The sequence below is a fragment of the Cryptomeria japonica genome, chromosome 4 (assembly GCF_030272615.1).
Source record: "Cryptomeria japonica chromosome 4, Sugi_1.0, whole genome shotgun sequence".
Taxonomy (NCBI): domain Eukaryota; kingdom Viridiplantae; phylum Streptophyta; class Pinopsida; order Cupressales; family Cupressaceae; genus Cryptomeria; species Cryptomeria japonica.
In genome coordinates this window covers 545,635,402-545,661,092 of record NC_081408.1, presented here as the reverse complement: position 1 = coordinate 545,661,092, position 25,691 = coordinate 545,635,402, and the positions used below count along the sequence as shown (strand labels likewise).

General features: G+C 35.3%; 1 protein-coding gene across 3 annotated transcripts; it reads right to left on the bottom strand.

Annotated features, from left to right (window-relative positions):
* Positions 1-19,171: 19,171 nt before the first annotated feature.
* LOC131034989 (uncharacterized) lies at positions 19,172-24,766 on the bottom strand. 3 transcript variants are annotated; one of them, XM_057966615.2, is made up of 6 exons: positions 24,540-24,766; positions 24,374-24,436; positions 22,119-22,201; positions 21,919-22,039; positions 21,008-21,103; positions 19,172-20,858 (listed from the first exon to the last, which is right to left on the bottom strand). In XM_057966615.2, exons 4-6 carry the CDS (start codon positions 22,026-22,028, stop codon positions 19,616-19,618), a joined length of 1,449 nt encoding a protein of 482 aa, XP_057822598.1. In that variant the 5' UTR covers positions 22,029-22,039; positions 22,119-22,201; positions 24,374-24,436; positions 24,540-24,766; the 3' UTR covers positions 19,172-19,615. The 3 variants fall into 3 exon arrangements, with proteins under 3 accessions (XP_057822598.1, XP_057822597.1, XP_057822599.1); XM_057966614.2 differs by having other exon boundaries at positions 22,119-22,150; positions 24,540-24,764; XM_057966616.2 differs by lacking the exon at positions 22,119-22,201.
* Positions 24,767-25,691: the final 925 nt, after the last annotated feature.

Below are 25,691 nucleotides of genomic sequence, written 5' to 3'. Positions count from 1 at the left end.
ACATAGCACACACGAAAATAATGGTCATCCCCATGCTAAACATTGAGTGTATGCTCTTTTGAGGATGTGTTCTAATCCTCGATGTTATCACTGATTTGATTTACAATAAAAGACACATCAGATAGACACTTTATTCAAGGGTCAACAACAATATCATAGCCCACTAGTCTTGATACTCCATCAGCTCAAACAACCTTGTCACCCCCTAGAGGGTGCCCCTTTTTTTGCCTTTTTTCCAGAAATTAACCCAAAGTGAATTGCTTCACAATTGGGTAGTTTTCTTGGGAGATATATGGTGAGTAATCTTGGGGGCGGATTCTTCCCCACCCTTGCACTATGATATTGCCAATGTATGGCAACTGACCCGACTCCAAGTTTCTACTTCTATAGTTCATAATAAGGATTTCGTTCAAAGATATCCTTTGAAGTCGCGCAAGCACAAATGAGGCCTAAAGCCCAACCAAGTATCTAACATGATGTAGTCACGCAAGCATGATTGAGACCACAAGACCCTACAAAGTGCTCAATATGAGATAACTCAAATATGCTCCGTCCCCCGAGATTTTCATCTCAAAAGGCGATTTGATTATAGTGAGTTAGATTACTTGGCTTTAGTCGTACTCACTTGGGTTGTACCCTTCTCACTAGCCCCCTCAAGGCTTTGGGAAGGCAGGCCCTCTAAAGGATGTAAAATGCTTGAAGTAAAAGAAAGCATAAAAGAGTGGGTTTGGCTTTTTTATCACCCAATTAAAGGGAGAGCATATGCCTACCACTTTTGAGACACGGAATTCAAGCGTTCTTTTTATCCTTTCAAAGCAATGTGGTCTAAGAAAGCAACTATGGTTACCACTACAAGATCTAAGAAAGCAACTATTGTTACCACTACAAGAGGAAGAGGAATACCACCAAAGAAAAAGAGATTGTCTAAGAAAACGAAAGAGGAAGTTCAATTGGGGGTTTAGTCCACATTGGATGAATTTTTTTTGATAGGGGGAGCGATTAGCTCTCCTGACAATCTATGAAAATTATATCATGGAATGTTAGGGGCATAAAAGAGACACTTCATCAAGTCTTAGATTGAGTCTTGTGGGGCAAAATTTGCAGCATAACAAGATTCACAACCTTTTAAATATTGGAAAGGGTGGAAAATTGTCACTTCTCAGGCAATTGAGGCTTCAAGCAGATTAGCGATCTTATAGAAAGAGAAAAACATGCAAGCGCATAAAATGGAGGTTAAGGCTAACTTCATACATATAAAATTCACAGATACAAGGGGTGATTTTCACTTAATCTCAATTTATGGTCTGAATTCTATAGCAGGGAAGAAGTAATTTGGGATTCTTTGTCTCAAACCCTTTCCTAGTACATGGATGAACCATTCATCTTGGGGGGAGATTTCAATGCAGTATTATCATTAAGAGACAAAAAAGGAGGTATCATCCCTCCTCCTAGGACAATGTGGGACTTTAATGATTTTTTTGATAATAATGGTCTCAAGGATTGCTTACCTCAAAATGGTGACATTACCTGGTCGAATAGAAGACAAGGATTTCATCACATTGTAGTTAGATTGGACAGATCTTTTTGTAAATCCTGCTTGGTGTGCCTCTTTTGGAATCATGTACAGTCAAATATTACCCCTAACTGGATCAGATCATATTTCTCTTCAGGTGGATATTCCTTCCAAAATAAATGTCAAGAATTATACTTCTTCTTTCAGATTTCAGAAAATGCGGTTTCAAGACATTTCTTTTATCCCTAAGCTCCAACAGTGGTGGTCTTCAGTGCCACTTGTTAGATGTTCAAGAATGTTTCAGTTTATAAAAATTTGCAGTGGATAAAATTTAACATCAACGAATGGAATGCAAAGGTATTTAAATATATCTTTAAGGAAAAGTCCCAACTAGAAGAATCCATTAAGTGCCTAAATGAAAATATTATACGTAATGGTATTAATGCAGATTCATACAAACAACAAGTATCTCTTTATCAGCAACTTCAAGAGATTTTGTTGAGGGAAGAAATATATTGGAAACATAAGTCTAGGGAACAATGGCTCAGAGAAGGAGATAGAAATAGGAAATTCTTCCATGCCTCAATAAAAATGAAAAGAGTTAATAGTATGATAACTCAAATAAAAAAAGGCAATGGTGAGGTTCTTGTAGAAAATGACGAAATTCAAAATGAGGCAGTTAAATTTTTCTCTTTGCTCTTTTCTAAGTCTGCAAGGGAGGATGATGAATTGCGAATGAAATCTCAAGAAATTCTAAGCCACATTCCTTCTTTGATCTCAAATCAAGACAATTTGTTCTTGATGAAACCCTTCTCTTTAGATGAGGTGAGAAAAGAAGTGTTCTCTATGTATCCAAATAAGGCAGCAAGCCCAGATGGATTCCCAACAACATTCTTTCAAAAGTGTTGGCATTTTATGGGGATGGATGTGTGGAGAGTGGTTGAGGAATCAAGAAAGAGTGGTAATGTCTTGAAACAATTCAAAAATACTCTAATAGTTCTAATTCATAAGTTGGTTAATCCTTTCTCCTTTGCAGATTTCGGGCCTATTTCACTTCGTAACACTATATACAAGATCGTTATGAAAGAAATCTCCTCTAGGTTAGCCTCCTTCATCCCAAAAATTATTTCCATAGAGTAGGGTTGCTTTGATCCTGGTAGAGAAACAACAGAAGGAGATTTGGTAGCTCATCAAATAGTTAATTCTATTATGTTTCATAAGAAGGAAGCTATGTTGATTAAACTTGACATGATGAAGGCCTATGATAGAGTCCGTTGGGAGTTCTTGCATCAAGCCCTCATCAAATTTGGTTTTTCAAAAATCTAGTGCAAATGGATCTTGTCCTGGTTAAAAGGAGCTAAGATCTTAGTATTAGTTAATGGCTCCCTAGTTGTCTTTTTCTCTCCATCACAAGGAGTGAGGAAGGGAGATCCAATATCTCCATCACTTTTTATTATTATGGCTGAAGGATTAAGCAGGTGGATTAGACATCGGCATAGTTCTTCCTTGTGGAAAGGTATCCAGATTCCCCAAACTTTAATTAAGGTCACACATTGCTTATTCGTTGATGATACTATACTATTTGGGGAGGCTTCGGTCAAAGAAGCAAAAGTAATAAAAAAGGCAGTGCATCAATATTGTCTAGCGTTTGGACAAAAGGTAAATGAGGCTAAATCTAAAGTTTTCTTTTGCAATTCTTCTCCGAAGTTTTCTACAAAAGTACAAAATATTCTTGGTTTTAAGTAGGCATGTTTTCCTTGCAAGTACTTGGGAATTCCATTGTTTGCAGGGGTAAATAAAGCTTCTTATTGGAATCCAATAGTTTTGGCAATCAAAAATAGAATCGCCTCCCAGAAAAATAGTTGGTTATCTCTTCCTGGAAGAATTTTACTGATCAAATCAGTGTTGTCCTCAATTCCCAATTACATGATGTTTGTTCTTCGTATGCCTTCAAAAGTAAAGTCGGGCCTAGAAGTCACCCTCAAATCCTTCTTGTGGAAAGGTAACAAAAATCCCAAAAACAAGATCCAACTAATAGCATGGGAGAAGGTGTGTTTTGCGAAATCTTGTGGGGGTGCAAGTATCCCAAATTTTGAAGATACAAATGTGGCTCTAGGAGCAAAACTTGCATGAAAGATTTGTTCACATCCCTCTTCTCTCTGGGATTCCATTATCAAAAGCAAGTATCTAGATTCTGATCTCCTAGAGAGAATTTTTACTGTCCTGGACGCTCCTAAAGGATCTCAGATGTGGAAATTCATAATTAAATGTAGAGAAATCCTTTTACCCAATCTGTCTTGGGTTGTTCATGATGGAAAATCAATTAGATTCTAGGAAGACTCCTAGAATGGACATGCACCATTGGATAGATTGGATGGAATTCAAGATATTAAAAGAACCTTGCAAGCTGAACGGGGTACCTATCTTTGGAATTATTTTCAGGTAGTTAACTCAAGGGGACATTGCATAGTTAAATGGAAAATTTTAGATGGGATTGATGCTCTTGATTTTCAAACAGAATTTCTTAGGGGGGAATTGAAAGCAAGGCTGATCTTCCTCAGCAATTCAACTGATAAACTTGTTTGGCTCGCAGCTAGGATAGGAAAATATTTTGTTAAAGAAGGTTACAGGTTTCTTTCTCTAAGAAATTCAGAGCATTATGGAAGAAGATTCTCCTTTTGTTGGAAAGATGTTGGATTGTAGAAAGTTGGCACTTTTACTTGGTTAGCATTAAGAGGCAAAATTTTAACAAGTGATAGACTACATCGACTAGGTCTTGCTCAGGCTTTTGATTGTGTTCTCTATAATAAGGAGCGGGAATCAGTGGATCATCTACTCCTGAATTGTGAAATGGCAAATCATTGTTGAAAATGGTTGATGGAAAAATTAAGATGGAGTCCACCTTCACAATCTTCTCTCGTAGTTGTTTTTTATTCTTGGCAAAACCTTTATTCAGATGCTTTCTTTGGCATCATATGGGAAGTTGCACCACTTATTTTAGTTTGGAACTTATGGTGGGAAAGGAACAGACGTATCTTTCGACAAGAGCAAAACCTACTCCAAGAGTTAATCAATAGAATTGAATCATCAATATCAAAAATTGTAAATGCCTATGTAACCAAGTATAAAAAATTGGATTCTCCTTTCATTGCATGGGATGGCAGCTCACTTAACAGATGGAAGTTTTTGAAACTACCTTTCAGTGGTAGCATGATGATTAATTCAAGAGAAAGGATTAATAGAAAGGAGATTAGGTGGAGGAACCCCCAATTACAGTTCCTTAAAATGAATTTTGATGGAGCTGCAAGAGGCAATCCAGGTGTCTCAAGCATTGGGTGTGTTATTTGAGATCATGAAGGTAAAGTTCTCATTGCAGGTTATGCAAGAATAACAGATGGTACTAATAATATGGCATAAGCTAAATCATTGCATTTTGGTCAAAAACTAGTCACCTCATTGAAGGTTGATAAATTGGTAATTGAGGGTGATTCAATGAATATTATCCCGGCTACTAAAAAGCTTCAAGCGGGGTCCTGGAGTATTGACTACATTATTCAAGAGGTCAGGGTTCTGCTCAATCAACTCTCTTAATATAGTATTCAGCATTGCTTTAGAGAAGCCAATAAATTAGAAAACATGCTAGCAAACAAAGGTTGCAATCTACCAGAAAGAGAAAAAAGGTTGTTGACTGCTCACTTAAAATAAGACCCCTAACTATATGCTCAAGCCTTAGAGGATGTCTTTGAGATTTGTTAAAAAAATAGAGGGTAATACATTGAGTACACTTGTTCTTGTATTTTAATTAGGCACTGAAATTGCAAAGTATTAACCTGTGTTGAAAATATGATGATGATTTTTATCACATGTGCGGATTAATGGAGGAATTAATATATGTTCTACAGTATCTCTCCACACAAAATTGGAAAAGTCAGGTGTTACACAACTCTCAGCATGTACTTTGTTCACACGTAGTGTGGTATGTTTTTCATTATGGGCTCCTTTGTGCACGTGTCTTTGTTTTCTTGGGACGAATTGAATGAACAACTTCATAAGTACAACTTCTTTGTGGGTGAGATGGATTGGGGGCATTTTCGACAGACTTTTACATTCTTCAAGACTCAGTGGAGAGGTCATTGCATTCTTCTTTGGTTAATGGTATGGGATTCACATCTCTACCTCCTTTTATCAATTGGTTCAATGCAAATTCAGATCACAGAATGGAACCCAGTTGGTCATCTACTATGATTTGCTTCATGGATTTTTGGGAATTGCTTCTTCATGCTCAAACAGACCCTCATGGTTACCCTTAACTAATATGGTATAAGAATGAGCTAAACGAGAAGTAGGGTAAATTGTGCATCACTTAAGGTGTTTAGAATACCTCTTGTTTGATCTCACAGTGAATGGTAACATATTTTGACATAAGTTTTGGATAGTGATTAAAGTGGAAAACCAAGTTAAATTCAATTTTGAATGGAGATTTTGTTATTGTTTTCATCATTAAGTTGCGAACAGAGATAGTTTGTTTCCTAGCATTTGCCCCTATCTTGCTCTGTTGGGAACAGGGTCATCCCCAATCAAGCTTAAAAAGATTCACGTCCCTTCATCAGAGATTGGGACATTTTGTGAACGAAGTTGTCACATATATGTTTTGTGCAAATTGCTTGTTCTTGGACAAGATTTTGATGATAGCTACTCTGATTGGGGATATCCATATAAGTCTTACTTTTACTACTAGTTATAATCTTCTTGGGTTGATTTTGGATTCTTTATCAGCTCATGGTAGGAGGGTTTTGAATAGTTAGCCTCTTTAGTATACTGTTTAATCTAGAAATGGGTAGATCTTGCATTCAGTTGAGGGTGATTTTCACCCTCCTTGGATTACTCTTATATTCCTGTTATTGTAATTTCTTACTTTTCTATATCTAATATATTATAGGCTTCGGCCTTTTGCCAAAAAAATAAAATAAATAAATTCATTAAAAAATCGGACAAAATAGCTAGTATCATCCATAAATATGAAATCCCAATAAATCCTTTTATTCATGTACATATGAATGACAGATGCTCTAACATATTCTTGGACCTCAAATTATTAATTCATAAAATGATTTTAACACGTTAACCAAAGATTGAAAATCATTTTGTGCATCAAAAAAATATTCTAAATTATAAGTTGATATAATGATATTACCCACCAAATTTAGAGAATAAAAAAACCCACGTCCCAATCTAAGAAAGTGCTCATACATTTACATATTGGAGTATATTAATATAGAGGTATATGCATACTTATCATTGTATAATATAATTTTGTACATGATTTTTCTGAATTTCTTCATTGTTTTGCAACAATTAGATTCTTTTGAACTATTAGCACTCAATTTGAATCATTCAAGGTTATATAAGAGTATCAAGTATTGTCTTTTTTGTAGCTCCTGTTCTTAAATCTTGGCATTCAAATACATTAAAACAAATTAGTAATCCATTATTTATAATTATTTTAGTAGATATGTAAATGTAATGGAAAAAAACCTAATTTATTGACAAAGAGGGTAAATCTTCTTTGTTTCCTTTTCTTGATCTCCAGGTGTCCCCTTGTAGAAGATAAAATGTTGTAATTGATTAGTGTTAATAATTTTTCTCTACTAAAGAAAGGATTATATAGAAGTGTAAAACTTTATAAGAGTATACAAGTATTCACACATACCTGAACTTGCTATTGTGAGAGAAATTGTAGGTGATCTTCTTCCTTCTTTCTAATAATGTTGTTTAGATTCTTTTTTATTCTAGAGTAGTGATTAAAAGAGAACGCGAGCTCTATGCAAAGGGCTTTTATGGTTTTGACTCTAGAGACCATTGTAAATGCGAGGCCTTGTCTTTCAATTTTTCCAATATCAATTGTGACTTTATTTAGTGTTAGCCCTTTTGATTTGTGTATTGTGATAGGTCATGCCATGGATAGTGGTATTTGTGTACGATTGCCTCGGGATAAATGTTGTATTGGTATAGTTTTTGGGTTTGTTTCATCCCAGGGTGGACCATTATAGGTATCAAATGTTGACAATTCTAGTGGTTTTGAATCCAAGCGATATACAATATTTTTTACCATCTCCAAGATATCCATTTACAAGACTAGCTTGGATCCATACATTTGTTGTAAGAATTACATGTTGAGATCTTCTTAGTAACACCTCTTGGGAAAGTTGGTCATCATCATCAGCAACAACTTATTTACATTGTGTATTTATTGCAAGGCCGGGTGCAATAGGTACGACTAGTTGTTTTAAAAAAAATTTGTTATGTAATGTTACTAGCTCATTTGTAGCAAATAAATGTATTGATTCGTCAAAATCTTCTTGTTCAATTGATGTTAGTTGCTTGTTTGTGCAAGTCATTAACAATTCCCAATCATGCTCTATTGAATCTGCATTGTGCATGTTGTGTAAGATGAGAAAATTGTATTTGAACTAAATCATCACTCTCTTGTTTATATATTGTTTGTAATGTTATAAGTAGGTTTATCCATAACACGTGGCAATTCAAGGTCTCCTAGAAGAATTATAGAAATGTTGACAAAGCAAATATTTTAGTTTTGGGGTATGACTTCACGTAACCTGCTATCAATTTCAAATAGTATTTTTGGCCTAATGAAGCTCATCTCATTGGTGAGAATGCATTGTATATTTTTCATGTCTTCTTGGAATGTTGTCAATGTTTTTCCTTGCAATGGTTGCATATCTCTAATCGGATTCTTGAGGGCTACATGTATAGTTGAGGCTTGTATATTGAATGTTGCTATTCTTGTTGGAGCAAGAACAAGAAGTTGGTTTACTCTTTTTGGTATGCAATTTTAAGTGCATTTCTTATGCAACTAATTAGATAGGATTTCCCAATTCCGGTTGTTCCTTGTATGATGATATATAATGGTTGTGTTAGCACCTTCAAATCTAGTATAAATTTAAGGTGGACATATGAAAATCAAGATTAGGCACATTGATATATTCCTACAAATGCTTCTACAAAATGTCTTAGGGTTTGGTTTTAAAACTCGCATTGTTTTTAAAGTGCTTTCAAATATTCCTTTGGTGGGTTTTTATGTTTGCTCAGTGACTTTTTTTCCGGTCACCCTTGGCTTAAGTTGTTCTTTCATGGGTTTTCAATCACTCACCACTAGTCCCATGTCCTAGCGCTCTTGTTTCAGTCGGTAACTATAGCATATGATTTATCCTAAGTCTTTTGTGCCTCTTATAATGTTCAAAAATTTTGTGCCTAGTATTTGGCCCCTTTCTCGCGATGTCCTAGGGACATCACTTTTCTGCATGTGCTTCAAGTTGTGTTTAAGTCAACCTAGGTTTGAATAGCCCTCGGTATGCATCAAAATGTTTTACATGCCTTGTCGAGTGTCCGAGTTACATCTGATGTGGCGGTGGAGAGTTATTCCAAAAGGGTAGCTCGGGACTCAGTGAGATTAAGAAAATGCCTCACCAAGCTTTGAGTGGTGTTATCTTTTACAGAGGCGGGGCCAACTCAGATACTCGATGGGGTGTTTCAAAGCTCTCACTCAGTCCCAAGTCCTAAGATACTCGGTGGGGGTGTTTCAAAGCTCTCACTTAAAGCTCTCACTCAGTCCCAAGTCCTAAGATACTCGGTGGAGTGTTTCAAAGCTCTTACTCAAAGCTCTCACTCAGTCCCAAGTCCTATGATACTCGGTGGGGTGTTTCAAAGCTCTTACTCAGTCCCAAGTCCTAAGATACTCGATGGGGGTGTTTCAAAGCTCTCACTCAAAGCTCTCACTCAGTCCCAAGTCCTAAGATACTCGGTGGGGTGTTTCAAAGCTCTCACTCAGTCCCAGTCCTAAGATACTCGCTGGGGTGTTTCAAAGCTCTCACTCAGTCCCAAGTCCTATTGATGAGCATGGGAGTCCAAACACTTGGAGCTCAGTAAGGTTTTTCTCGTGCTCGAGCGAGCACCCGAGGAGGGTAACCGTAGGACGACAGGTGGAATAACTCGGCACTCGCTAAAAGGTTTCCCCTCTTCTGAGCGAGTTTTCGAGTAAATGACCAATTGGTGTTTTGTCGGTAGATGAAGAGTCCAGCCTGTCAACTCGGGACTCGGTAAGACTTCTTATGGGATTTCATCGAGTGCCCAAGAAAGAGAAACAAGAGACTAGTGATTTTGAAGCTAAAGACCATTGTACATTCGATAAGGCTTTAGATGACTCTCGACCGGTTTGATTGACAGAGGTCCTCTTGGTCAAAGGAAGTTTGAATATTGCTGAGAGTAGTTGATGCCTTTTGATCAACGGATAAGATTTGGAAGCGTTGAAAAAGCAATAGGTCGGGAATGCAAGTTTTGCGACTGGAAAGCAAGATCCCGGCAAATCGCCTACAGAAGATCATCGCCAGAGGGAATAATCAGAAGACTTTACGTGTGATAAGACCGAGGAATAACTTCAATGGCATGAACATGAGTACAGATGATGGATTATTCTTGAAGGAATAATTTAAGACCGAGGAATAACTTCAATGGCATGAAAGTTGCATGAGTACAGATGATGGATTATTCTTGAAGGAATAATTGAACTAGGGGTTAAGTAATCATAGCAGATAAGTTCAGATCATTTGAAAGGACAAAAAAGTAGAAAAGATAAAATTATACATTATATAATTTGAGCAATTATCTATCGAGTGATTTGTAATGATAATATAATTTGAGCAATTATCTATCGAATGATTTGTAATGATAGTTAACTATGTCAGTTGTTCTTTGGGTGATAGTGTGTAGTTTTGGTTTTACAAATTTAAGGGGAACAAATATTTTGTTAGGACATCTTGTTTGTTTTTACAAATTGAACTGCAACATCATGCAAATTTGTAAGAACATTATGGTTTTCCCATTTGTTATTGTTGTCAAAATCATGTCAGTCTAACATTTCAAGTTCATTTAAGTTGACACTATTAGCAAGGCTCATTTAAGATAATAACTCCCATTCATTCATTTGTAGATTATCTTGTTTATCCATCTCTTCATCATAATAGTTTTCCTTTTCAAGGACATCTTCAATTTGATTTGTGCAATCAACATGTCATGCACTGTATTTTTCTTTAGGAGATGAAACACCTTTTTACCTATATTCAAACTAATCATGCTAGGTATTTTTTGTAGCATATGACATGTTTCTAGTGTTTCTCTATCTCTTTTTGCAACAATCTTAGCCATGAACTTTTGGTGTGCTTGTAAAGCCCAGCCTTCTAGTCTTTCATTTGAACAAATTGTTGCCAACATATTAACACAACTCTCTGATTTTCCTTCAACTGTAGATGCATACTCAACAATATATTTGAGAACAAGATGTCATGAGGTGATAGGTTGACAATCTATATTAGCCGACCATATTGAGAGCATCTTTGGGTTATGGATATTCGACCTGTCATCATGTCTTGATGGTTCGTAAATTTTTTGTCTTGATTCATCACACAATAAAGTAGATTCCATTCATTCTTCCATGGAGCTTTATATCTACTTTCTACATGTTTCCCTTTCTTACGTAGGCGAGTCCTCTCTATACATTTAGTGTCTTTGTACATGATTAACTAACTCTTCATAAACATATAGGGATTGGTTGAAAATATTTTAGTAAGCAAAGATTGTTTGACGGAGTACTATGTATCATGTTGCCTCTTTCAAATTTAGAATGAGGGTTTCAAATAGTGGTATAGTTGTCAATTTTTTTTGCTCTAGTCCTTTCTATAGTATTTTCTCAATCCAACACATCCATGCTTGGTGCATTATCTAGCCATAGGAATCCATGTATATGTGTGAAACCTCGATGTTTCCCTTCATATTGGTACCAATAATTTTTTGATGCATGAGCATCTCAATGACCTCTTCATGAAAGATTGTGAATTGTTGATGTAAATATAGGGATATGGTGTGTAGGTTTTTAATCACGTTATCTATGTATTGTTTGTTAGAGACCAATGCAGGTGTATTGGTGGTTGCAAAAAGGTTGTGTAAATTAGGTCACTTTGTGTCTAGTGCACTTAATGTGGAACAATGTTGGGGAACAATTTTGGTTGATCATAGTAGTTAGATCTACGATGCTTGTTTCAATATGATCGTGTCTCTCGTAAGGTAGATCCAAGATGCATTAGTTCTTGTGCTAATCGATTGTCTAGTAGTTTATTTAAGTGGGCATGAAGGTCTTAATAATGGTTGGTATATTGTCTTCTATTTTTCTTTTAATGAAGACAGTTGCAAGAGATTGACTATCGTGGTGCATCATAAGCTTTAGAAGGAAGTATCTAAAGCTTGGATGTTGTCCAAATCCATTTGCACAAAACCGCACAAGATGCAAGGCATTTTCATGAAATTGGAATTCCCTAGCTCGAGGTTGCATAGGTAGTGCATTTCTATTTGGGAAAATATTGGGAAATTCCATGTTGAATAGTCCCTCAATAGTGTACTAATTTATGGGGGTTGAACTAATGTGTGGCCAATCAATGATGGTATCATTCTCATTTGCTATTTGCAAAGATTCTTTAAAAAATGCAACTCATAATGTTTATTTGGTAGACTTACCATAAATTATGTTTTGTTTCACTTTCTAGGTTACCTTGAATATTTTCAAGTTCAATGTTTGTTGATCTTTGTTGTTCGTTTCCACTTTGAAATGTATAAGCATTTCTAAAATGTTTGTAGTAGAGTCAAAGAGTCCTAATAATGCATTAACATTGATTTCAATATCCTTGTAATAGGGACCATATTTTATTTTATATACTAGTGCATCTTGAACATGACTTCTACTAACATAGCAATCATAATGCTTCCCATGTGCATTAATTCTTTGGATTGTTAATACATCCAACTCTTCAATTCTGTGGCAAAGATTTTACTATTATTTTGATATCTTGCAAAAAGTTGATTGTGTGACCACTATATTTATATTGTCCACCATGAGTACAAGTAACTTGCAATGTTGGATTAACACATTAAATGAGCATATCTTCTACTTAAGTGAAAATTCTCAACATGGTTGTTCACATGGGTCCATATTGTTAGTTCTAAAGAATTTATGTAATCCTTTCTCATTAATGCATCTTCTATAATTAGAATTGTTTGACGAACAAAAATGCATACTAAGGTAGTGTTCCTTACATATTCCTTACATATGTTGCATGTTTCTAACTTTGATAGTGCGTCTATTCTATATTTCTAAATTCATTAGATGTCTCTATGAAGTTAATGGACCAATTCATATCCATGTTGTTAATTGAATTTGGGTTTTGAGTCCTATGTTTACATAGATGTTTTCCAATTGGACTATAAGTTCATTGATTTTAGAAACTTGTAAAAGCTTGTGTGTGAATCAATATAGGTTGACCTAATGTTTGTTGCAAGTGTTGTGTTTGTTGCATGCTACAATGAACACTTATTTCTTCTCTATGGCGAGCATAGTACAAGAAACACCTCTTACAAGACTGTAGATCTACGGGTTTATTGTGGACCAATTGTCTTTCAAAATCTTGTAGATTTGGGTTCATCATCTGCAATACTACTATTTAAATTTAATGTCTTAATAATCATATATTTATTCTGTTCTATTACATTAATAATATGTTGCATAAGTTATCACCAAAGTGATATCATAAGAAGAAAACTATAAATTGTTATAGATTTTACACACAAATAAAAAATACTCATTCATATCATGAATATTACATATTATATTTCATATTGCAATTATTAATGTAAACATTATTTGTAATACAGGTAGTAAACAAGTTTTGATAGGATCTTGGAACCCTGTACAGGATAAAATCTTATTTGAATAGTAGTTGATGCAAAATAGAACAGAAGTAGTACAGAGAAACAACCGTTATAAGAAAATTGTATTCTTTTGAAAATTTACTTTTTGTTAACATTGCACAACACAAGAATTTCATGTAACAAAGAATTGCTTTCATTAACGAAAGACTTCTGAGATTGTTGATTTCAGAATAACCTCTTCAGTAGTTGCTTCTGTTTTTACCAATAACATCTATACCTATCGCACTAAAATAAAAACAAAACTACTTCTCACATCGAGAGGAGATAAAACATTCCTCGCCTCACGCTCTAAAACAAAACAAATTTCAACTCAACCAGTATTTTCAATTTTGTCACCAGCTCGAGAATTAAACAATTCTAAAACCTTGATATGTTTTTATCTATTTTTTCATTGTCAACACATTGAAGGAGAAGCCGTAAGAATATTTGGTTTTGATTTGTCTCAACATTTAGACACTGTTGGATATTTTTTGTTACATTTTATTTCATTCAAAAACAATTCTGTTGTTGTCTGTTAAATAAAGGGATTGGTTCAGTGGTTTTATCTATCCATGTGTTTTCATATATGATACTGCTGTAATAGTTACCTACTATAATATCTATTGTTACAAAATTAAATTAAGGGAGATGAAACGGTAATTTTAACTTTTAAGATTTATTTTTAACTATTTTAGATGGACGATAATTAACCAAAAGAATTCTGGGTGTAAATCTTTTCCCTATATATGAATTTAGTATTATCAAAATTAAAAAAATATATATATATCTCTAGCAACTAATTAAGTGATTCTGAATTCTTACAAACTTGAATGCTCCCTTTTAAGTTCCACACAGGTAAAGATTCAAAATACGAGCCTAAGATTACAGGTTTTATTGGTTAATGCTTCAGTTTTTTTTTATTATTATTTATTTCTCTTCTGAAGAATGTTTGCTAACTTAAATAAAATAATGGTTGATATAATTTGCAGGCTGGTAAGATTAACCGTTCCAATATTGGTTCATTATTTGAGTACCATGTAGAGAAAAAGAACAACCAAATTGATTTATTATTCTTATCTTATTACGTGATTTCCTCTATGTAATTTTTGCAATGGAAATTTTATTGTATTGTAATACAATTGACATTTGGCCAACCATAAGCAACACTGTTGTAGTTTCATTTAATATTCATTTAATGATATAACAATACACAGGATATAATGTACAGGAATTTAATTTCCCAGTGAGAGTTGCTCTTTGTTAAATTTGGCATTGGCATTATTGTTGCCTAATTTAACATTATAAATCAATATATTATGGTTATTATATATTATAGTTATTATCTTCTACTCTATTTCATGTCTAAATTAAAGCATCAAACTAAGTTCGACGCAGGCTAAACTGTTAATGGCAACTGATTTAATGCAAAAATCATGGTCAATTTGCTTTTAAAATTCCATAAAGTTGGGTTGCTCTTAAAAAATAGTAGATCAAAGTCTTCCATTCTTAACATTATTTTTTCCCAATTTGTATCATTTTATCTTCGTATGCCTAGGTCTAGTATTTGTTTATCTACAGATACAATGGTTACTGATTACTATTATTTGATGCTTATTAAAAACTATTGTTCACAGTATTGAGTCAAAAGATGCAGTTTGGAAGATTTATTGAGTGCAGACGTGACCAAGTCGCATGGGAATTTTGTGGGAGACTAGGCTGTCTTACCAGTAAAGACGTTGAAAACATTGCAAATTGATAGATTAAAACATGTAACCAACAAGAGAGACAGATAAACAATCTGCTTCCCCTCTCAATATGATTTTAATTGTACTGCATATAATTTTTTAATGTTGTGATCCCCCCAAATATTTTGCTTGTAGTGTCAAGGTCATGCTTAAGGAGTTGTATCTCATCCCTTCTCGGGTCTGACATCATTTTATTTTCAGATTTATAGCTGATTTTGTGTTCGTCACAAAATCAACATTGATACAAAACATTTTCAGCGCTTAAAAATGCCACTAAGTAGGTCACTCTTGAATGGCTTGTACAAACATTTTGTAACCAAATTTTTAAAATTTCCATCCTCAGCTAATTCAATAGACAAATTTTACCTATAAACTGCTTTTTCTTCAGTTTAATTCATGGCAATTTCTTAACTTTACAAAAACAATTTTCTTTTTTTCTCTGATTCAGTGATATCCCTTAACCGAGACCAATATGAAACAACCGAACTAAAAAAGAGCTGAGTACTGTAAATTTCACAATGAATGCAAACAAAAGCTTTGAAAAGGAAGAAGATAAACAAGAAGCGTTTTTCCTTAATATTCTAGCTATCAAAGGACAAGCTGGACTGTTAGACTAATACCTGTTGTTTGGTTTGTGAGATTTGTGTGCAGGTGGATAGAACAATGCAGTCCAGGGTATTTATGAAATGTTTGAGCAGTTGTTAAGGGCAGGGGGAGGCAACAGGAGGTATGCATTAACTTAGTGGATGCATTCACTCCCACAATTTTCTAAAAGCAGCATTTAAAATGGGAATGGTGTGGTAGCTGTTTAGGCCGACCAAAGCTAACAGCCATGCATGCATTACTTTCTTCAAAGCATTCATTTCCGTCATTCTCTCAACCAAGCATTAATGAGATAATATAATTATAAATGCAATTATTAATAATAAAATTGAATGGCAACGTATAGATCCCCTATATATTTATGACATTTCCAGTATCATTCATAGTGGTGCCGAATAAAACAGGCAAGATGATTACTCTTTTAATTAAGATGGCTGTGCTTCTGAATGATTTAGATGGGAGTTTGTTTTCAGGCATCAGACAACAAACATTTGAATGCTTGATATTAAACCTGTTTCGGATGATGCAAAACTATTGGTTAAACCTGTTTCCGGTAATTCAAAACTGTTGGACAGCAGATCAAACCTGTTTTAAGGCATGAGACAGGTTTTCCTTAAAATGTGGAATGGCAAGTCAACAAGAAAAGCCTAGCGGGTAATTAAGGTTATGATGTCTTTCCAGTTTAAAAGTATATAACATTTATGAGCAAGTCGTTATTTAATTTATTGAAAAAAGTTGATATTTAATAGAGCTGTTTAACATTTCTTGTTTAACGTACTTTCTTCCTAGATCATTTTAGATCATAATATTTTGGACATCATAGCTACTCAATGAACCTTTTTTATTATTCTACTGCAGATTCAGATCATTGCCTTTTCTTCCCCTTGTTCCCATATGGGGCATTTTCTATATCAACTTACAATTTTTTCTACTCCTTGAACTCTCTAACATCCTGATAATAGATCACAATGTGATCTGATACGTTATGGAAAAAAACAGAAAAACAATCAAATCCACAGAGAACGGCTAGAATGATTTAATCTTTTAATAAGAATTCTCAATTCTTTTGAAGCCAGGAAAACAATTATATCCAACCCAAAGAAAGCTTCATTCGTGTCAATCATGCCCAAACCTAATTGAAAATAACCTTCACTCCTATTATTCAATGTCATTGACATGTTAAGTATCATCAGATTTGAAATCAGAACTATATAAAACAATTTTCACATCATGTCTCAAACGAACTTCACAAGAAAAAAAAGATGCCAGAATGCATATCTAAACGAAAAGCTTGGATGCATACATGTAATAATGATAATCAAAAGCTATCCTTAATGCCAAAAAAGAACTACTCTGCAGCCTTTTTAATACACGAGGGCCATATTTCTGTTTGGTACTATTTTACTAATATTGTCAGCATTTCTTTAGAACTTTTATCATTTGGTAAAAACTCAAATAACTTGACATCCCAAACCCAATAAGACCATGGAAATCATCACTAATAAAATGATTGCCCTGCTTTCTGTTGGATATCTTTCAAAACAAAAATAATAAAATAGGACAGTAAGCATCAGTTTGTTGTAAGAATCCAGTGCAAAATACATGTATCACCAAAAAAACTCCTGAGCACATAAGACACTAACATGTTCTCTGTGAAAATAAAACTGATGATGTGTACATAGTTAGATCATGGTCTCAAAAATTAAAAAACTCAATTATACTGAAGATCACACTCATAAACAAAATCACTTCTCAAGACAAAGGTCACTGTTCAAATTGATGATATGCAAACACCATGAAACACAGTATGTTAAGAAAATTGAACACGAGGATCCTATAATTTGTTGGTTATCCCCTTTAACCAACTAGCACATCACAATGTCATTGCAAATTGTCCATGAAAACCTGAGATTATCAGGAACTCCACAACTCAAAAGCCTAAAAGAGGGAGTAAAACCTTAACTGAATATCAATAAAATCCTTTCCTAACAAGGTAGCATTGTATATCACGGACTATAAAAGGACCTATACTTTCCTAACAAGATGGCAAAGGAAGTCATACAAAAAAAGATTTAAATTGTTTTAAAAGGAATGCAGTTTTCATATAATCTATAAAGCTGGACATTAAACATACTGCCAAACAGAACAAGCAGTAGCATTTAAAAGATATTACCTCCTTAGAAACATCAGAAAACACTCATTTGTATTCTCTGCATAAAAGGGTTCCTCTTCCTCATAGCTAAGGCATCTCGTCACCTATTCATCCTCATAACTAAGAAATCTTTAAAACAGTTTGCAACACGAGGAAACCGAAAACAAGGTTACATGGACTTCTAAAGACCTAAATCATCACCCAGACTCTAGCATTGCTCCCAGCAAAACTGATACATCTAGCCCACCAAGAAATGGCAAAATAATCTGTGAATAGCAATGGTCCACCAAGTTTTGGGAACGGGGATGGTGGGATGTTCATCGTAAACATTGTAGAAGCTTATTACATAGCATTAGACTTGAATTGAGATTTCACATGAGAATCAACAAACAAATTAACAAAATTCAAATGCTTTCATTGTCCCCATGGAGCACAGGGAAAGATTGTTATAGAGTGCGGAGGACCAGTGTAGTAAGGTCCACAAACTCCTGGCAAACCTGCTACAGGAAGTGTTCTGATCTACATCCACCTTCACAAACACTCTAGTCTTTTTGGAGAGCAGGGGTATCATTTTGGCCATTCTACAGAAAAAGGGGGAGGTTGTAAGATAGAATCCAGAACGGCATCTTTGAGAAAGAAACACAATTAGGAACAAAGGAGGGCTCCCAAGGACATAAAAGGAGACCAGAGCTTGCATAAAAACCCTCTGCCGAACCAAATGACGGCAGAAAGAATGAAGGAAAGAAATAGATGGCAGACCCATATCCGGCCATACCTTAGCCATCCACCCAAAAAGTTTAGCTGCACCTACAGCTCTGTCAAAAAAATTCCTACCAAAGAGTGGTCATCCTGCTATGAAGAAATTTCCAAAAATAGTCATCTCACAGCTTGGCAGGGTACGTTTCAACACCATCCCCATGTCCCCAGTGTACAGGAATGAGGGTACCAGTACAGGGGACAAATCCCTGTGGAGCACAGGTGAACAGTTGACAGAGAACTCATCTTAAGTCCAGCAGATGTAATTGACCTAAAAATGAGGTCTTTTTATCTGTTACATAGATGGCCAAATTGAATCTCACCAAAATTGAGTGAACCTTGCAGAGTTGATGTAAATCAACCTGTTTAGGGTCACTTGCCACTCAGACTCATCAGTATAATACGACCATGAGAATCCCACAACTATCACCAACTAATCATATACCATACGTAAAGGTTATCTCTGTAAAATAGATAAATTACGAATGCATGCCTAAGTAATAGTCATTAAAAAAGCATTAAAACATAGATTTCCAATTCTGAGGCATAAATTTAGCCTATCTGAGCTTAAGGAATGATATGTAACGTAAATGGTACTTTTAAACAAGCAATGAACCCCATATTCTTTCCAAGAAAAATTGAAATGAAACAATCACGAGCAGATTATCCAATGCCAATCTTCAGATCAATTACCAGCTACAACACTGCACATCCCTCCCTCAATCAACCTTACAAGAAGTTTTCCCCACAAATCCTTCAAATTGAATTATTATCCTGATCAAATGAATTCACCTTTAAGTCACTATGCAGCTTTCACTACACCAGAACCATCATCTCCTTTTCGATTCAATGAGAATTTATTAATTTCAAAACAAAGACTTAAATATGAGGCCCTTACCAAAACAATTAATCTACTGGTGAACAAGATAAGAAGCCCCAAACAATATCAGAGTGCTTTCATTGCCCAGATAATGCCAACATTTCCTATCAAAAATGCACTCGGGTCTGACTTAAATCTTCCAAACAAAACTGTTCTTATAAAGGCCAACGACGTAGAAATGCAGGGTCTGATGGGCAAGATAAAAATGTGTGTCCAGATCCCCAACACAGGGTGCAGATGACTATCTTTCGGTAACAATCCCTTTCTGTGTGGCCAGGTTCCTTACAATTGAAACATATGGTTTCACCATAACCTCCAACAGGCTCTATGCCCCTAAGGGTTCCGACTGGGGATAAACCTACGGGAGCTCCAACTGGCCCCATATTCCTGGGATCTCCAATGGACCCTATATTCCTAGGATCTCCAATGTGCCCCATATTCCTGGGATCTCCAATGTGCCCCATATTCCTGGTATCTCCAATGGGCCCTAAACTCCTGGGATCTCCAATGGACCCTAAGCTCCTGGGATCTTCAAGATGCCCTATAATCCTAGGAGATCCAATGCGCCCTGTACTCCTGGGACCCATATGCTTTTGCAGACAGTCCCTCTCTTTATGGCCAGGCTCCTTACAATTGTAACATATTGCTTCATTATAACCTCTAGCTGGCCCTTTGCTCCTAAGATGTACACAGTCTTTCTCTTTGTGGCCAGGCTCCTTACAATTAAAACATATCACTTCATTATAACCTCCAGCCTGCTCCCTCCTTGGATGTGGACAATCTCGCTCCCTGTGACCAGGCTGATGACAGTTAAAGCAAATGATACTGTTGTCATTTCCAGCTGGCCCTGTAAGCTTATTAACCTTTTGTTTTTTAGGGCAGTTCTTCTCTTTGTGTCCAGCTTCTTTACAGTTATGACATACAATGCCAGTATCATCTACAGATGCTTTTTCTTGGCTATGACTATTCCTGCATGTTTCACTCAAGTGTCCTGGCTGCTTACACTTTCTACAAATCTTTTCTTTATGATTTGCATCAGACTCACTTGGTTTTGTCACTGCTGCCTTGCGTGGACAATTTCTGGCAAAATGACCAGACTCCTCACATGCATTGCAGACAGGACTATTTGTACAATCTTCAAGCAAGTGACCATATTGACGACAATTAATACAAGCCCTTTCATTGGGGCACTTTTTTGCTTTATGCCCACGCCTATAACAGTTCCTGCAAAGGGCTGGCTCATCAAGTCCTTGCTTTAACTTGGGGCAAAAAGAGGAATAGTGACCTTCCTTATCACACACATGACAAACAGGTTTGTTGTCACACTGAGTTGAAATATGGCCTGGCTGTTTGCACTTCCTGCACAGTTTTTCAGTTGAGCAATTGGCAGCATCATGCCTGGCATACAAAAAGAGGATAAAAATCACACTTGCACTATAATTGGAATACAAACATATATGTTTGACATTAAAGTACAATTGGCACCATTGCATGCATGTTCACATTAAACCAGTTGTGCTTATTGGCAAATTGAACTTGTTACACACCCTTCATTGCCACAGTTGTGGCAAACTTTGGGATTTGGACAATCACGTACATAGTGTCCAGGACGTCGACAGTTCCTACAAATGTCCTCATTGACCCTGCAAAGACCAACACAAGGTGCATGGCATTTCAAAAAGGTTAGCCCTTAAGAGCCACACGTGTCCAGAATCCACATACTTGAAGAAATGTGCCTCTTACAAAAAAGTTCTTTAATTTATGAAGATTTGCCCCACTTCTATAATTCATCAAACACTTATGTCTAGAATGCATCTCACTCGCCATTTTAAGATAAATTATGTCAAGAGACCAAAATATTAAAGAAAGACTTCACATTTTATGCAAAAAAAGAAATAGGCAAACATTAACCAAGTTTTTACTAACAATATTGCTGTGAGCAGTGATTTCTAAAAATTAACAATTTTTTAGGTTGGTAAATTTCAACTCATTGTCAAGAGACCAAAATATTAAAGAAAGACTTCACATTTTATGCAAAAAAGAAATAGGCAAACATTAGCCAAGTTTTTGCTAACAATATTACTGTGAGCAGTGATTTCTAAAAAGTAACAATTTTTTAGGTTCGTAAATTTCAACTCATTGTGAATAATTCCAAATGTAGCCATTTTAAGATAAATTATGTCAAGAGACCAAAATATTAAAGAAAGACTTCACATTTTATGCAAAAAAGAAATAGAAAAACATTAAGCAAGTTTTTGCTAACAATATTGCTGTGAGCAGTGATTTCTAAAAAGTAACAATTTTTTAGGTTGGTAAATTTCAACTCATTGTGAATAATTCCAAATGTAGCCATTCAGATACACCCTATCAATTCTCATTATTTAATCTACTGGCAAATATTTGTATTTCACCTGAAGAAACACTTGGGCTATTATGATAAATATCACCAAATCCATACCTATTATGGGAATATGGCTTCATACGTCTTGAAGCCCGTTTACCAGCTACATCAGTCTTTGCATGCCTCTTGTGGGTTGGACTCCCAGGTGATTTATCTCCAAGATTCATCTCTGTATTTCCTGTGTGTGCAGAAACAAATCTTTTACAAATTTATAGAAAACTAGATTTAAAATTACAAAAATAGGCACCATCACTCACCTTAAGATGAAAATTGACAAGCCTCTGATCCTCTGCAATCAAAATCCTTCTCTTTTAATTCCCAATGTTTTGAGATACAAACACTTGGAAGAGTACTGAAATGAATTTATAAGCTTTTCTGATAATAATATACGCTAATAATGACATCAATCAAGTATTTAGCACAGTTCTTAAAAATGTTAATCTTAGCCCCTATCTAACTGCAATGCCTTATTATAAAATAAAATTTTAGAAAATATTTTGATATTTGATAATAGTTATGATGAACTCTAGTTCCTTGACAAAGAGAAGCCAATTTAACTAATTTTTCTACCATGGCGAAATGATCAAATTAAGCACTAAACAGGTCACAGTGAATGGGTCAGATTTAGTGATATTTAATGCTTGTAACAACTGTCTTTCAAACGTGACAATTTCCATGTCTACCACAGTTGCATCTTGGTGCACCTGCCCCAATCCTTTTCTCAAGGAAAACACCCATATAATGGCATTCTCAAACTAGCAGACTCATGCTGCAAAACACAAATAGACATTGGGAAGCTGCACAGTAACAATGAGATATCATACATACCATAATAGCTTACTAGATCTACCCACTATAAGCTTTGTTGACAAATATTTTGGATTATTACTACTTACGACACTATAATGGACATGTTAGAATAAAATTAAAAACATGCCACGGCATGATGTCATAACTTATTTGCCCTGCTTTAAACAGAACATCTTGAATAGTTTCCCACTAAATTGTTCATTTCAGGCATGGCTCGTGATACCAGTTTCTACCAAAATTAGCATTGATATTTCTAGCTAAATGATGTCAAGTATTCAACAGTTGATACTGTAATGTGACAGACTCAGAAGACACATCACTTTGATTAGTTTTCTTGTAATAATCAGCTGGCTTGAAAAACATCTATACTACATAAGTTAATTGCTGATAAATAATTAATGAATCCAAAGGGTTGTGGTGTAAAAAAGAACTGATTCCTTTGCATTCAAGTGAATTAGATTCAGATAACAGCAGTGAAACAAAGTGTACGTTGCTAAAGTAATGCAATATCAATCGAGGTTTAGAAGTTACTGTACATTTTACAGAATTGGAACCTGGGTTGGTCAAGGTGGAAACTGGATGGATGGATTGCTAGCAAGTTCTGTGGTGACAAATTTATTACGGCTAGCATCCGAACCAGGACTTTGAAAGCTCCTCCTTTGTCGGGAAAGCTTGGATTCCGCTCATTTCCACCAGGTCCTTATTTAGTGGTAGACACGTACCATTATAGCGTGTGTGTGTGGTAGGGGAAGGGGCACTAATTAATGGGGGCAGATTACCGGTCCAAAAGCTGGGTGAGTTGGATAGAAATTGAAGGGTAGGGCAGTCATCTGCCCTTGAAAATGAAGGCAACAGACCACCTGCTACTCATCCAATCACAACAAATTGTATCAGGGAAAGATCCAAATGATCCAGGTTTAACTCCATACCACAGTGGTGAAAGTACAGCCCACAATATCATACCCACGGTCTTTGTGCCCACTGCAAAACACTGAGCTAGCGAAAACAAAGAAAAGTTTAAGAGACTTGTATATACCTTCAAATATCCCTAGGCCCATTTCATAATTACACTTATTTAGTTAGTCATGAATACGAAGAATTACAAGAGTTTAAAATTTTTTAGTCTCTCGAATTGACAAAGGTCAGCTGAGGAAGGTCAAATGATCAAATAAACTTGAAAACCTGACGGTTTCCAAGATTATTTGTGACAGTTCATTTGCTCCTAAAAGAAGCCTTCCTACATCTAACAAGAGTGCTAGCTAGACTATAACCTATAAAGTGTGCTCCAGGTGAAGGTGGATCGGCCAAACAGTTTACTTTCAAGGTTGGTCATCGAATCAAAATTTTGGGGTTCGAGATTTAGAAAAGCATACGATAGCAAGACGTAAATAGAAACAAATCTCCCTGTAGTCTCCTAACCGATGGTATCATAACCCAAAATGATGTCTGTTCGGCATGAACTAAAAATAATTTAGGTTTTTATCTTTTACATTCAGAAAGCTTAATATTAAGATTTCAGAAAACTATCTCGCAGGGTCCAAAACCCACTTGGGTGCCATAACCTTCACAGTCAGGGCCAACCCTAGCCATAATGCTCTTAAATTAAGGGTTCCCTACCAAATAAAATGTACCCACTGAGTGCAGAAAAGAAATACAGTATACGAACCCGCAAATTCTAGAAATAACGAAGAAAACAGTGTACCTTAAGACTCGGCTTTCTCAGTTGCCCCTGACTCAGCTTGCTCTGGAGTTCAAAATTTATCCTCTACAAGAAAAAACCCCAAAAGAACAAACGTTTGAGCAAGAACTACAGATTAATCTTCTATAATACCAAAAAAAATCATCATCTTAAGAGATTGAAATGGAACCTGCACTACAAATAAATCTTCTGTATTCGCAAAGCCTTTTCTAACTCATCCCCGATGTAAGATAATAAAAGTTTATTGCAAGGGTTATATTGGGTTCATCACCGAATTCACCAAGATCCTTTCAAGTAGATTTTGTTTTGGTTTCTGATTGGTTAAAAATAATAACACTGGGCATTTATGAACTCCTCTTAGGGTATCGACTGAACGAGGGGAATAAAAAATTGAACATTTACTTCTGATTTTGTGTGGTTTTTCTTTGTCTTGTTTTTTTTCTAATATCTAAGTGTTGTGTGCGACTTTTTTTTAAACTATGGATTATTTAAGAAGTTAGTAAGCAATAATTTTTTAAAGGTATTTGTTTGGAGAGTAAGTTTTGGTATCTAATTTTGTGTGTGTTTTTTTTATTTGTTTGGTTAATTACTTTTTCCTATTGGGTCTTGTGTACAACGTTTTTTAAACCATGGATAAATATATGTTGGTGTCTAGTAATTATTTAAGAGTCGGCAAGTAATGATTTATCGTCTTGTTTATAGATTCTACAATTTGAGATTTTGTTTGCATCGTCTTGTCATTACTTTCAAAAGGGATGTGTTTATGATGATTGTTCCTAATTATTATTCGGAAGGAATTTATTGGCGGCGATAAAGGCGATAGATGGGAAAGGTCAAATCATATTGGTTGGATTGAAGTTTTGCACGAATTTAGTAGATTTCATGAATTCGATATCTACTTAGACATAAGATGCAATAATCACACCGTTTATTGTGTGCTTTTACCTCAAAATTGGCAAAGTTGTTATCATAACCTTGCTTTGGCTTTGTCTCGGCTTTGTGTGTAGTACCCCTACCCTAATCAATTTTAAATCTTAGTTTAATCTTGGTTAGTTTATATTAATATAATGTTATAGTCAGATGTTTGATTTAATGCGTAGATGTTGATGTGGTTTTCACACTAGTTGTATGCAAGTTGTTTAGTGTTCCTATTTCGTGGTATTAATATCGGGCTAATGCTTTCATTAAGTTTATATGTGTATGCATGTATGACTCTTGGTTGCAGGAGATTTCAGGTACAACGCCGCATGAGTGTGAGGTTCGTCTTCACCTGGATTTACAGGTTTGAGTGTACCTCTTTAATCCTTAGAGTTGGATTAGG

Excerpts from the sequence above, each read along its gene's own strand:
- LOC131034989 (XM_057966615.2), bottom strand. The coding sequence starts at position 22,028 with ATGAATCTTGGAGATAAATCACCTGGGAGTCCAACCCACAAGAGGCAT. Across the intron at positions 21,104-21,918 it reads AAGCCATATTCCCATAATAG|GGTCAATGAGGACATTTGTA; the intron begins GTATGGATTTGG and ends TGGTCTTTGCAG. Across the intron at positions 20,859-21,007 it reads CACAACTGTGGCAATGAAGG|GCATGATGCTGCCAATTGCT; the intron begins GTGTGTAACAAG and ends TTTGTATGCCAG.